The sequence below is a fragment of the Ambystoma mexicanum genome, chromosome 4q, assembly GCF_040938575.1.
Source record: "Ambystoma mexicanum isolate Mex_15411 chromosome 4q, UKY_AmexF1_1, whole genome shotgun sequence".
In the NCBI taxonomy this organism is placed as follows: domain Eukaryota; kingdom Metazoa; phylum Chordata; class Amphibia; order Caudata; family Ambystomatidae; genus Ambystoma; species Ambystoma mexicanum.
The window spans coordinates 1243953533-1243967536 of NC_090928.1; the positions used below are offsets into that span (position 1 = coordinate 1243953533).

At 46.2% G+C, this 14004-nt stretch overlaps 1 protein-coding gene across 2 annotated transcripts in view; it reads left to right on the plus strand.

The window, feature by feature from the left end:
- Window positions 1–14004, plus strand: part of LOC138468319 (exportin-5-like) — a 2047117-nt gene that overhangs the window by 1254328 nt on the left and 778785 nt on the right. For both annotated transcript variants that reach the window (XM_069608821.1, XM_069608822.1), the window contains exon 22: window positions 10993–11086. In XM_069608821.1, coding sequence (XP_069464922.1) covers window positions 10993–11086 — 94 coding nt within the window. The remainder of the gene's footprint in view (window positions 1–10992; window positions 11087–14004) is intronic.

Here is a 14004-nt window from a genome sequence, read left to right on the forward strand (position 1 = left end):
TGAAAGCATTAACATACCCCTGCACCACAAGAAGCTTTGCTCCTCAACCATGTGCAGATTAGTCACAGAGAGACAGTTCCTGAGTGACAGGAGCAGATAGCGTCCAAGACCTTGCATTACGGTCTACCCACGTGTAATCTATCTTCAAGCACATCTATAGTAACAAAGGTGACACCCTTGACCAGCTGACCTAACCTTTCCAGCCCAGCTTCAAACCATTCTTGAAAGCGCAGTGGCTACTATATCGCATCTCTCATTGGGGGTGCCCAAATGTGACTTAAGGGAGATGGCCATGTTATCACCCCTCTCATCGCGTTATTCTTTGTCCATAATTTCCAGAGCAGTCTTAGTATTCCGTGCTGTCTTTCCTTTTGAGGAACTGTTTTCATAGGAGCTGTAAGGGGTCAGCAGTAAGACTCAAACACAAAGGTGGCATGATTTTGGGTTAAGACTTTTATTAAATAGTAAAAGGGTTGGAAAAGGCCTCTCTGTCCCCGTGTCTAGGAGGGATTTTCCTGAGTGAAAAGAAACTAGTGTACTTGTCAGGCAATCTGAAACTATAGTGTTAGTTACTGTTGTGTCCGCAAACCCTACTTCTGTCCCTACAACTAATAGTCTAAGACAAATGTTCAAGGTACGTCTTTTCTTCAAATCTAAAGTGTTCATTGTATTTTCCCTAAACGGAAAAGTTCTCAGCTGTGCTGGTATTGAAGTAATAAAGAAAGTAATGTTCCAAACTATAAAGTCCCAAGGCTAGGGTGACGCTCCTTTCCCATAGACTTCCTATTCTCCTTTAGTGCAGCATAATATGTTAAGAATTGTCTCTTGAGCTCCCTCTTTGTATCCTGCCACCTTATGGTCTTCTTTTAAAAGTGGAGGAGTCTCTATCAGTCTCAGATCATGGACTGGTTTTTGGAATCTTGTATTGGCGGAGCCCAGACTCAGAAACGGTTGGCCTGTTTCTTCCTCTTGTCAAACTAGGGAATTATTATATAATGTTTTTGTTATCTCTTTTTATTTGAAATTGAATCCTCTTAATGTAATGTTTTAACTTCTCATATGGGTGTAGGTTTTCGACTTGCACAATCTTGTTGTTTTGTCTTGATTCACTTCCCTGCCAATTAGACAGTTGTCTCTGTGTTACTTCAGGGTCCCAGATCCTCTCTTTGAGGTGTGGGTGTGATGCTGGAAATGCTTTTGGGGGGACAGGGCCTCCTTATCCCCGTCCTACCACTTCTCTGTTGGTGTTTTCTGTATGTTGTTTTGTGCGCAGGAGTCCAGTTTGGACTGGACCCTTGGCAGTGCAGTTCTTCATTGTTACCTTTTGGTGAACAGTACCCTTGGGATAACCTTAGGGCACCCATGTGTAGGGGTACACCCTTGTACTCCCAGTGTATGTTTTTGGGCACATGTGTGTTGCCCACATACCGGGGTATGGGCTGGTGGCATACGTGCTGACTTGGCTGTGGGCATGCTTAATTTCTGGGATACCCAGGCCCTGCCATATGTATCAATGGATTCCTGCACAAAGGCAAAATGGCCACTGGTGGCCTCTTGGTTTCCTTTGCCGGTCCCCCTTTTTTCTTAAAGTCCTGAGAAGCTCTGGCTCTGGTCCTTTCCCCTGAATGGCTGTTGGGTGCCACCTGCCAGTCTGGCTGGAGCCTTCTCAGGGCCAACTTGTTGTGGGTACACCATTGGGGTGGAGCCTACCTGAATGGAGTAAGTAGTCCGTATGCATTCTGTGTTGTGGGTGTCTGGCTTTGGTTGTGTGACAGTGTCTGAGCCAGCCCTGACTGATACTGGAATGAATGCAGTTTGGTGCACTAAAAGGCTGTCGTGTAGCCCCCAATCCACACCCTGTGTTGTGGGTGTCTGGTTTCTGGTGAATAGCCTGAATGCTTGTGAACCCGATTGGGTGCTGCCTGCATGAATGCGCTTGTGTGCGATTGGTTGGCTGACCCTGGCTCAGCCTGAGTGAATGGGGAATGTTTTGTATAACAGGGGGCCCTCGCACTCCCCTCCTTGTCAGAAGCTGAACCAAGAAACCCGAGCAGAAGCTACATCATGCAACTGCTGCCCTTCACCCGAAGTGTCCTAGAAGCTAGTTTTGTGTGCCAGCCATCCGGAGAAGGGATCTTTTTGGGTCCAGAAGAGGAGTGCCTGGACATCTTGAAGCCAAGAAGTCCATATGTGTTTCCCAGGGTCCGGAAGAGTGTTTGCGACAGCTGGAAGCCAAGCTGCTGAATATCACCCAGAAGAGGGGGTACCTTGGCATAGTGCTGCCTAACACTCTGAGCTCTGAACATTCCAAATACCTGTAGAAATCTTCAAGGGACACCACTGCCATCACATCTGTTCACTTTTCCATGCCATGCAGAGAAGATCCAGGGTCACTGCCCGCCATCAAAATTCAAATGCAACCCTACATCAGAGACCACACCGAAAGTCCTGCATTGCTGCCTTTCCGACACAGCTCGGTTCCCTTCTTTTTCTCGACATCGACAGCCCAGTGACTCCTTCCAAAGGGGATCCATCCTTGAGGGGTCTCGTCGAGTAAAGCCAAGAAACTCCACAACTTGGCCTGCCAAGGCACCCAAGTTACTGTGATGAGGAACAGCATCTTCCATCCTCAGGATTCATCCAGGGGCCCTTGATTCATCTTGGTTCCTGTTCTCCTGTGGCTTCTCAGTTACTTTGGAGTGGTGGGATCTGTAGAAAGAGAAACCGACTATTAATGAACATATTTGGACCAGGCTGTAATATACAACATAAGGTACAACTTAACTTTCCCTTGCCTAATAATTTAAATGCTATTTAATAACTTTCAGCAGTTGGTGCATTACAATTGAATTTAAAAATAACGGTGGTACCACATAGAACAGTACATATATACTAAGTTAATTTACCCGTTTAGATTTCTAGTACAAAGTGAGTCTTATTTATTTGTGTATACCTACTTGAAATGTTATTCTACATGATAGTAATAAAAGGACTGTGTTATCACCTAACATAGTGTGTGGACATTCCATTGTAGGGAGCTTGCGGATTCACTGTACCTGAGAACCAGTCTGAATCACCTCCCTTGAGTCTCAGCCTTGGTTGCTCGTCTATAGCTACCATTAGAGAACCTTGGCTGTGGTGCTCTGTGCCTCTACCCCAGAAGTACAGATACCCATCTCCAGTTTTTTTGGCGGGTCCTCAACTCGCACAATGTCGTTGTCTCCCCTTGGTCCACTCTGCTGCCAAGTAGACAACTCTTTCTGATTTATATCAGGGTCTCAGACCCTCTCTTTGAGGTTCACTTGCTCAGCCCTGTGCCTCCCCGTCCCCCAGCTTAACGCTACAGCTGAGCCTGAACACCTTCGAAACTCCAGCGAAGGATAATTGTACTGCTTTGGGCCAATTACCGGTCTTGGGAGACTAGACCGCTCCTTCTGTTTCTCAGACATGGGGCCTCATCATGATTCGGGCCTTAGTCCTTAAACACGGTGCTATTACCGCCGCAATTTAATGGTTGTCCCAATCATGAATTGGGCGGTATGTGGGAGTTTTACCTCCAGGTTTTTGTTGGAGGTAGAAATGTCCCCTTACTGCCAGTTTTCGGTGCTATTACCGCCGGCAGTAATGGCGCAACCAAACGGGGAATGGGAACTTACCGCTGTACCACTACTCATGATCCGGCACTAATAGCACCAGACTGAGTAGCTGTAATGCTATTTGTGTTGACTGTATTACCGCCGAGATACTGTCAAGACTCTGATAGAGCCCATAATCATTGTACTCACTGTCCTCTTCTTCCTATTACTAGCCTTAAAGCTATGTGTCGATATTTAGAAGCTTTTGAATTCTCATAGTTGTCTGCTAAACCAGATGGAGAACATTGGCAATAAAACATGTCAGTTTATCTGAACAGGTATAAGAATAATTTATAGAGGAGGAAGGTGTATTACATCTGATAGACCCTGTGTTTTCTGATGTTGTTAGTCTCGAACCCCACTGGGGAACTTCTACACACAACCCTCTCTCTCCCTGTGTGCACCCTGTAGGTGAGTGCTTATCTTTATGTTCTGCCCAGGCGTTACGGGAGAGGCCTCCCCCTAGGGAGGAAGGGACTACATCCTCAGATTTGTCATAGCCCACATCCACTCACCCACTGTAACTGGCCGCATTAGGTGATTTTCCAAAGATACCCAGTGTTTTTCTTTACCTACCCTTAAATGTGGAATCAGTGCTTGAAATTGTGCTGTCCAATAATAAGTATACATGTCTGGAACCCCACCCCACCTCTCTTTGTATCAAAGTTGCATATGCTACTCTCCTTTTCTGCCCTAACCAAATAAACTGCATGTTTTTCCGTTTTAGCTCTTTGAAATGTTTTTCGGGCATTTCGATTGGGATCATGTGGTACAGGTATAGCACCCTGGGGAGTAGTGTCATCTTTACCGCTTTTGAGCGACCTAACCAGGAGAGCGATAAATGGGATTGTATCTCCATATCTGCATAGATATTGATCAACTGTGTGGGAATGTTAGCTTCATATAGACCACTCATACCTCCTGTGATCCAAACACCAAGGTACATTATCGGACGTCGCTCTATCGGTATACCATACCCACGAAAGTCTCCATCTGATTGTTCACTTTTACGACTAAATGGAAAGATGACTGACTTATCAGTATTTATCTTACATCCTGACATGAGCCCATATTCTGCCGACACCCAAGTGCACTTGGTATGGAAGTGCGTGGGTCCCCACCATGTAGGAATACGTAGTCTGCATAAATCTTGAGTTTATATTCACTGTCCCCTATCTTAACCCACACAATTTCCTTCTCAAGTCTAATCCTTATTCCCATGGGCTCTATTGACAGGGCAAAGATTAAGGGAGACAAGGGACAGCCCTGTCTGGTCCCTCTTGCTAGATGGAAGGCACAAGATGTCTTCTCGTTTACTACAGCTTGTGCTGTTGGGTCCCTATGTATGGCTTGTTTACCTTTCAGAATCTTTTCGCCAAAGCCTTGTCTTCTAAGGACCGCAAACAGAAACCTCCATTCCACACGATCAAATGCCTTTTCGGCCTCCAAGTTTAGCGATGCATAATTATTCACTCCCTTCAGAGTGTTCCATTACATTAAGTGTTTTACTCATAGCGTCTGCCACTTGCCTTCCCAAAATAACCCCACCTGGTTGGGGTGTACAAGACGTGGCATAATCCCCTCCAGCCAGTAACCCAGCGCTCTAGTAAACATTTTCTTTTCTAGATTCAGGATTGAAATTGGGCTGTAGGATTGGCAGTGTTACGGGTCCCGGTCCTCCTTTGGCATAACCGAAATCAGGGCCATGCTGGCCCTTATCCTTTTGAAAGTTTTAACACACATGTTCTGTTTTTGTTTAGTATCTGTACACCCCATCCCCACCCCACCCCCCTCCTACCCCTGCTCGCTGCTTAGGTGTCTGAAGGACAAAATACAGCCGTTGCAGTGGAAATTGCCCATTTTATTCCCATCATCGCTTTTTCTTGCAATTTCAATCGATCGAGAAGTAAGCAAGCGAGAAACCACTGTCAGGGGGTCAATGGCCTCGAGGGGCCTTACAAAATTTCTAAAACTGGAACGTGTATGCCAGGTGCAGCCTAGTACCTGCTGTGGGCCCAGACTCTGTGCCCGTTGCAGCCCGATAGGAGGAGGCGGCCAGTGTCTGGGGCAGAGCCCATCTACCATACCCAGGACAACACCACAGGTACTGAAAAGGGGTAACTGACTGCAGCAAGCCACCATGTAATATAATGTAAATTCTTGTTTAGTATTGTTTGCAATGTATTTGTAGGTTTATAAAAGTCTACATAGTGTCCCTAAAAAGCCTAAACTGTCCATGCCAAGACTTCAATCTGATATTGCAGGTAATACTTTCAGATATTTTATACAGTTTTAGAATATAAAGTATTGCTATTGTTCTTGTGGATTTGTTGAAGAGGCAGTGTTAGAATGGCCAGCATTTGCAACCCCACCAGAAACATTGCAGGCCAGGTTCGAGGACCAGAGGCCCAGGAAAGGAAGGTTGCATAGGTGGAGAAAAAGACCTGCTGCAGAATCTAACATGATCTGCAGGCAACAGACCCAAGAGGACGCGACCAGCAATATATCTGTAATGTGAAACCCCCAAAATGTGATTGAGTCGTAGGAGCAGAGGTCTGTTTTAGCATCTTTTGTGGTTTTTGTCGCAGTGCCGGTTCCTGACGCAAGGTCTACATACAGTGGAGGTGGCAGGGTGATACGTCCATCTGACGATTTTAGATGAGCACTTCAAGATGGCCTACAAACAGTGTCGCCAATTCTCTATAAAGCTAAATCTGGTAGAAGTGATATAGCATGTCCAACTACATGACTAGATTTGCCAACAGATCACATTGACCTGATGAACTTACAATAAGTGATAAGCTATTACCCCAGACCCTGATCACCTTGCATGAAGTGGCTTCATGGATGTTTAAAAAGCTATTAAAAGCTTTAAAATAAGTCATTTCTACCATAGCAAAAATTGCCGTTTCAGTAACCCGCCATACTTACAAGTAGGGTGTTTCCTTGATATGCAAAGGGTAGAGTTGAGATTGAATTTCTATTTATAATTTTGGGAATTCCAAGGCCTCTTATTTGAGTCACTCAACATTTTGCGTTTTACCAAATGTGTCACTGACCTACTTTTGGTGGTCAGAGGGACTTTTACTGAAGTCTTCCTGCCTTTGCAACTCTTTGTCATTGAGTAAATGGCCTTGGGTTGCCCATAACACTCCCAATCCCAGGGGCGTTTCTTTAGCATCCCACTTGATTATATAATTCTGCATTGGGTTTAGACAGAAGGCTGGTGGCATTGCATTGGTAGCTATCTTTTTTTCACCATTGGCATACCACTGTATATTTTTAAGTCTTGTTTTCAGTCATTTTATTTTAGGGTCTTCCTTTGTGCAGGGCAACCACTAGGTAGGCTTAAAATTGCCATTTTGCACATGTGTGTTTTTTGTGAGTTTGTGCGTCAGCCCACGTATTGGTGTTTACTGGTTTAGACCATCTATGTCTATGGGCTACCAAAGTTGCCTCCTGTTGGGTGGTCTGAGTTGACGGAGTACTTTAACTCCCTCTACCTAGGGGCGCCTATAACCCAACTCAGAAAGCTCCAACGGATTCAAAACTCTACAGCAAGGCGCCTCCCCCCAGCGAAGACATCTCTTCCCCGCACTCAGGACACTCACTGGCTACCCATCAGCCAACGGTCCTCCTTCAAAGACATGTGCATTACCCAACACGCCATACACTAAAGGCCTGGAATTCCTTCAAAACAAACTCACACGCTACCGCCCCAACAGAATCTTCCGATCAGGCTCTGCTCACCTTCGGGTAGGCCCCCTTTTGAGTTCTCCAGATTAGGAGGGGCCTGTTTCTCCATCCTCGCACATACTTTCTGGAACTCCCCATCCCTCCTCGTTCTGTGCCTCATAGAGGATCACCTGGCCTTTAGGAAACCCCTCAAAACCTGGGTGACCCAACCCCCCCCTCCAACCGCTTCCCCGCACCCACTCCCCACCATGCGCACTCAAGCTTCATCCACCCGTCCCCTCACCCCTCCTGTCCCTCTGTCAGCTACTCGCCTCTTCTCTGCTTTCATCAGCTTTGCGCTGCCGCCTCCAGCCCCTCCTTGGGGGCTGCCAACAACACATGGAGGACTCATGAAGGTATTCCAGTAACTTGCCCTTGGAAAGAATCCCGACAGTGTGCCGGGTATTGCACTCATGTGGGCCTCGAGGATGGGGCAATGCATCGCACTTAAATTGCACCTTGGGAAAATCGCTCTCATCATCCGAGAGGGGGACAATAGGGAACTTCGGATGCCTCACTCATGGTTGGCAATACATGTAACTCTAAAGCACAGGAGGTTGGGCCATGCCACCGCATGTAATAATGAAATGGGGACCTTGTTTCGCACAAGTATGAACTAGGGATGGCAATTGTTCACGTTATCCTCTCTGGGGGGAGTATCATGCATTCATCTAGCACTTAGATCGTCTGTGAAACGTAGCACTGCTCCTTGTACATAGATAGAGCTCTGAATGTAAACTTTGTTGTTTGTACAGCTAACCCATTTCTCCTCTGGCACACCGCACCTTATTGGAAGGCACAGGCTTACTCCACAAACCCTGCCCTCACATATAACACACACACTATTGCACAACATCTCTGCCATAAGAATTAAGCTACTTTTAACGACAATTCGAACTGTAGCTTCCCACATAACTCTAACTCCTTAATCACCCTCCACCCCTTAAGTTCCAAGTATACCCCTGCTGTGCCCAGACGCACTCCATTCAGACATGGGTGACTAGCAGGGGCTTGGCCACCCTCACATAACTTTAATGGCTGAAATGCCCACATGCATAATAGCACCTCCCTATTCTCCAAAATTATTGTAACTCCATGGGCGTTCAACCACCAGCATGTTGAGACCATAATTATGGTGAAAGGCGCTATAAAAATGACAAAATGAATGTATTAATGAATGTGTTCTGGACGATCAGGTTGGCTGGCCACATAACCATTTGTTTCTAGCCCGATAATGTGATTGGTGTTCATTTGCTCCTCTGCTGCATCATCTTCTGGGGCTTTTGCTTCTCAAACAGAACCCTTGATCTCTTCATTGGGGTCTCCTAAGCTGTTTCCTAGGGTTGTTTGCTGCCGAATATGCACCTATGTGATAAAACTGGGACTTTTCCCCCAAGAACACTGATGGCCTACTGACTTTGTTCCACTTATATCTTTACACATTCTACTCATCTTGAAATTTTCCCAAAGTGAATTTGGGGCTAGTAACCAGTCCCTGATCCTTTTTCCTGTGTCCAGTGAGTTGTACGCCAAGTACTTGCCAGTGAATTTTAACGTATTGTTAAAGTCTTGCTCGCCACTTCGCTGTGAATAAATATTTACACTGTAATACGTTTGGTAACACTATATTATTTTTCTGTGAAATGTACTGCCTTGGAAACCTTTGCTAGACAATTCTACTCTATGAAAGTCTCATCCAAACAGGTGCTCCCCTGCTCCACCACAGCTATCAAGGACAACGTTGCCTCTTACTCCAGCCTTGGCTGATTCTGCAATCACTCCATTGCCACTGGATCCTTCCCGCTACTCCTCTAGCACTCTCTTGTGCACCCGCTCCTCAAAAGTGCAAATGGACCTCTTCACTTGCACTTAATGTACCCTTCTCCCTACCGCCTGAGCATTATCCTTCCTCCCCAGCCTGCATTTCTCCTCCTATCCCCTTTTTTCTGTTACTGCACTTGCACGCTCCAAATTGTCTCATGGCCTAGTAGGAACGTTATTGGTTTTATTTCCACCCTGTTCCTCCCCCACCCTTGTCTTGATGCGCCTTGAAACTCAATTTTGCTGTATAGGTTCATTATAAGTACCCAATAAATAAAATACAAATAAATTGTATCTAGGTTTTTTGGTGGCCTCTGGGTCTGTTTTGGAATGAATATCCCCTTCCCCCAGCATTTGTATTTTCCAAATATGGTGTGCTAGAGGTCCCCAGAAAGAATTTGTCTTGTTGGCATTACCCTAGGGATCCAGTATGATGATTAGCACCTGGGGAAGGGTGGGGGGGGGTGGCAACCAATCAGGTTGCTCGCCTCGTGGTCTGAATCTACCGATGCAAGCCCGTGTTCCGAGCAACCAGAAAGCTGCTTCCCCCACCCCGCCATCTTCACCCACCCTGCCTTCTCTTAATTTTTATTTCCCCTTCCTTCCCACACCCACTTACCTTTTATTTTCAGTGACAGCAGCACCCTGCCGCAGCCGCTGCTGCTCCTGTTGGCTGCCTCTTCCAGTTCTGTGGCAGCCATCTTGCGTAAGTATTTTGTATGCATGAACGGGACACAGCGAGGGGTCCCGTTCATTCATACAAAAAAATGTCTATCAGCACCCCGAGTTACCTGATTGGCAACCCGGGTTGCTAATAGCACTAAAGTATTACTGTGTTCTAATGTCCAGTTCCCTTCTCTTCCCACCCCTTACTTTCATAGGTTGTGTACCTACCACCAGGTAGTGAACCTACGATAGGAGTGGGTTGTATCTTTTATGGAAATGTGCCGTTTTTGTTCAAGCACTAGGTATTTTAACTTTTTTGTTCGAATGTCTGGTTCTCTTCTCCCCCTTCCTTGTCACTATATGTTGTGTGTCAATCCCTACTTGGTGACTGACATTTAAATACAGGGGTGTAGGTGGCAGTCCTCAGTGACATGTTTTGTTTATTTGTGTAATAGTCTATGTATTTTTATACTGTGTGTTATGAGCTCAAGTAATTATTTAGCCAAAAGAAGTCAATGTAAATGTAACTTGACAAAATGTGTATATTTGTCAGTATTCCAGTCTGGTGTGTTTTCTATGGAGAAGTGTGTGAACGAATTATGCCTTTGCGTCAGCCTACTTCTTCCTCATCGCTCTGCCTCGTTACCACAAGGGGTTGACTTTCTTTTTTGACTGGACTTTCTCCCCCGCCATAAGGTTAATGCCTGTACATCTATAACTAGTGTGCTTTGTTAGTTAACTAGGAAAACATTGGTTGTCTTTGGGTCAACCCTCCATGAGAAGCTTAAGGTGTGTGAGGTCACATATCAGAGCCTTATAGGGTAAAGGTTCTGTAAGCAAGCATGGCCAGACAAATCTTTCAGTGGGCTTGTACAGAGCTGCCGTGTAGGACTTTCTGCTGAACATAGATTGCCTTGTGGCAGCTTTGGAGACTGCTCCTTGATGGATCCAGCATGCCCTTTCCCTGCAACATAGAAAGTAGAGTGTGGGGAAAATGATGTGGTATGAGAGAAGTGACAATTTGGACTCCTATTTGACTATTATATCCAATCATTTAACTAATGTGGTTACATGTTGTTCTACAAGTCTAGTAGTTTAATCTGTTTACATTGTAATTTATGTCTTAATTTTACAGCTTGTTAACTGATCCTGAAACATTCATTGCATATGTGGGTGCAGATCTTGCAATCACAAACCCGGAAAGCCCAACAGCCCTTTACCGTTCAAGAGTAAGTATTTGTAACCATTGATGACTGTACCAGTTATGGCACAAGAATAGATGTATCGTAAATATAATTGTAAACATATTGTTAATGTATGTAGTCTTGTGGTCATCTTGTGTAGGGGAAGCAGGAGATTCGTGTGTATCTAAGGTGGTAGAACATTTTAGAGAGGAGTTGGTCAGTTGGGAAAAAGAGGGGGTGTCGACAAACAAGGAGTATTTGTAATGGGGAGAATGCCCCATCCAAGAGCGAGGTAGATGATTAGGGTGATCTGTTAGTGGTAGTATTCGTTTGATTCCATTTAGATTGCATGGGGTCTGATCCAAAAGGGTCTATTCTCTAACAATCCTTTGTGGAGCAGTTTTGTGTAGGATGGTGTCCCATTTATACATCGTGTTGGGTCAATACCATTACGGTCGCATGAAGTTGGACCAAAAAGAGTAATCCACAACAGTACTTTGTCACTGATTTGCCTGTGGGTTTGTGGCATGTTTCAATTTATTGTTTTTCTCCCACAGATTCCTCATATGATAAATATCCTCCTCCTGCTCTGCTGCTTGTAAACTTTTCGACAGGTGGCGTAGTGGACCTAGACTCGGCCGTCGATCCGTCTTGCTAAGTGCTCTATTGTTGGCTCCAGACGTGCCGTCGGGCATCTTATATATACCACGTCACTACGGCCCATACCTCAGTTCCTTTTCTCTGTGCTCTAGACACGCTGCTGTGAGTAGCACAACATCAAGACTTTGACACTGCATTTGACTAAATTTGTCACATTTTATTCAATAAACCTCGATCGCGAGTTTGTACGCTCCCCGATTTCGGGTTTTAAGAAGTGCACTGACTGCCATTCCAAAATGTCGGTGACCGACCCGCACGACATTTGTCTGTGGTGTCTGGGTACGGATCATGACACAGAGGAATGTGCGTCATGCTCCAAGATGCACTCAAAGTCCATATGCGAGCGGGTCGACAAACTTGCTTTGGGCCGACCGTCTCCGAAATCCCCGGTGCGGTCGATGGTCCGGTCTTCCGACGCCGACGGAGAAACAAAAGCACTGACAGAAGGCCAAAAAGCAGTGACGCTCAAGGAGACATTCTTCCTCCTCATCTTCTTCTCATAAGAAGCACCACCGTCGTCGACACAAGTCCAACTCGTCCACAGAAAAATGTCAGACCTCGGCTGGGCAGACAACTAGGAAGGAGTGGGAAGATTTAAAAAGCCAAATGCTGGCTATGGTTAAGACGCAGGCTGCTGCGAGTAACTCTTCCCCCTAAACCCCAAACAGGCCACATCTATGTGTATGTTCGTTGAGGTTTCAGCTCTGGTCGCATGCTGGTGTTAATTGAATATCTGCATTTCAATGGGTGCTCTTCTGCCGCAGAGTCCTCATCAGATAGATATCCTTATCAGCGTCAGCTGCTCGGAAAACGTTTCGACGGGGGGGCGCAGTGTACCTCGACTCGCTGTCGATCCCTCTTGACTCAATGCAGCGGTCGTCGTATATATATACTGCATCACTACGCCCTGTGCCTCATTTCCTTTTTTCCACGCACTCAGCACGCTTCTTTTCAGAACAGCTCTCTGTAAGAATAATTTTTCACCCACACATTTTCATCTGGTTCGCAGTTTCGATAGAATGTCAGCTCCCAATGTGTCGGTCTTCAAACAATGCAAGGACTGTAGTTCTAAGATGTCCATTACAGACCCACACCCGCTTTTGGTGCCAATGTCGGTCCCGTCACAGAAGACTGCGGTTCTTGCAAGAAAATGATCCAAAAGTCGCTGCGGGAGAGGGGAGGTTGCACCGTCTAATTCACCAGACCGCCCGGTCGTCGGACCTCGACACAGAGGGGCACATTCCATAAAAGGAGGATAAGCGCTGTAAAAAAAACAGCTCGTATATCCACGCAGCCATTCATTGTGGTGGTCCTCCTCCCATAAAAAGAAGCAGCGTCATTGACGCAGGCACGGTTCCGGTTCTTCTCAAGAATGCAGTAAGTCTGCTTCAGGGCCTACATCTAGGGCAGAGTGGGGGGCCTTTACAGAGCAGATGCTCGACGTGTTCAAAGAAATAGGTTGCGGGTACGGGTGACATCTTGAAGCAGCAAGCTCCAATGGCTCCAGTGGTGCCTGGAGACCCCAGCCCCAAGGAAACAGTGTCAGCACTGAAGCCCTTTTGCCAAGACAACAAAGTCAGTGTCGGCACTGTCAGGCAGGGGTCCGTCTACGCCCGTAAGCGCTCCATTCCCGAACTGAGTTTTTTGCACAATGGCAACAATTTTCGTTGTTGATGATGGCCAGAAGCCATTTGGCCTCGAGCACATGTATTCAGGATCTGGAGGCAAAGATATTTTCCAGGATCAGTGTGATTAATCACCTTGGCGGAGGGTCTGCAGGATGCAAGTGTGACCTGGACACTTATGCTGATCTAGTGACTCAACAAGTCCACCCTTATTGTCATGTAAATGCCAAATAGTATTCCACAGTTGACAGGGTAGTGGATACACTAGGTTGAAGTGCCCCATCCAGACTTCTGTCGGGATATGAACTGACAGACATTCTGGATGAGGGCCCCCATACAGAAAGGGCCTTGCCTTTCTGTATAGCTATTGCTGGCCCAATCAAAGCCTTGTGGCAAAAAACTTGTACCCCCTTGTGCTCCAGTGAGTTTGATTTCACCCAAAAATATAGGCCGGCAAGGGGAGACCCAAAGTACCTCCCCACTCATCCTACACCAGGGGGGCCGGTGGTCCAGGTGGCCAGGGTCAATATTAGGCCTTCAACTTCCATTCTCCCTACTTATGGGAAGTTAAGAAAATTGATGCCTTGGCCAAAAAGGTGTTTTCATCAGGCAGTATGGCCCTAAAGGCGATCAATGCATCCTGTGCATTTGCAAAATATACCTTTTAGCCTGTGGAAA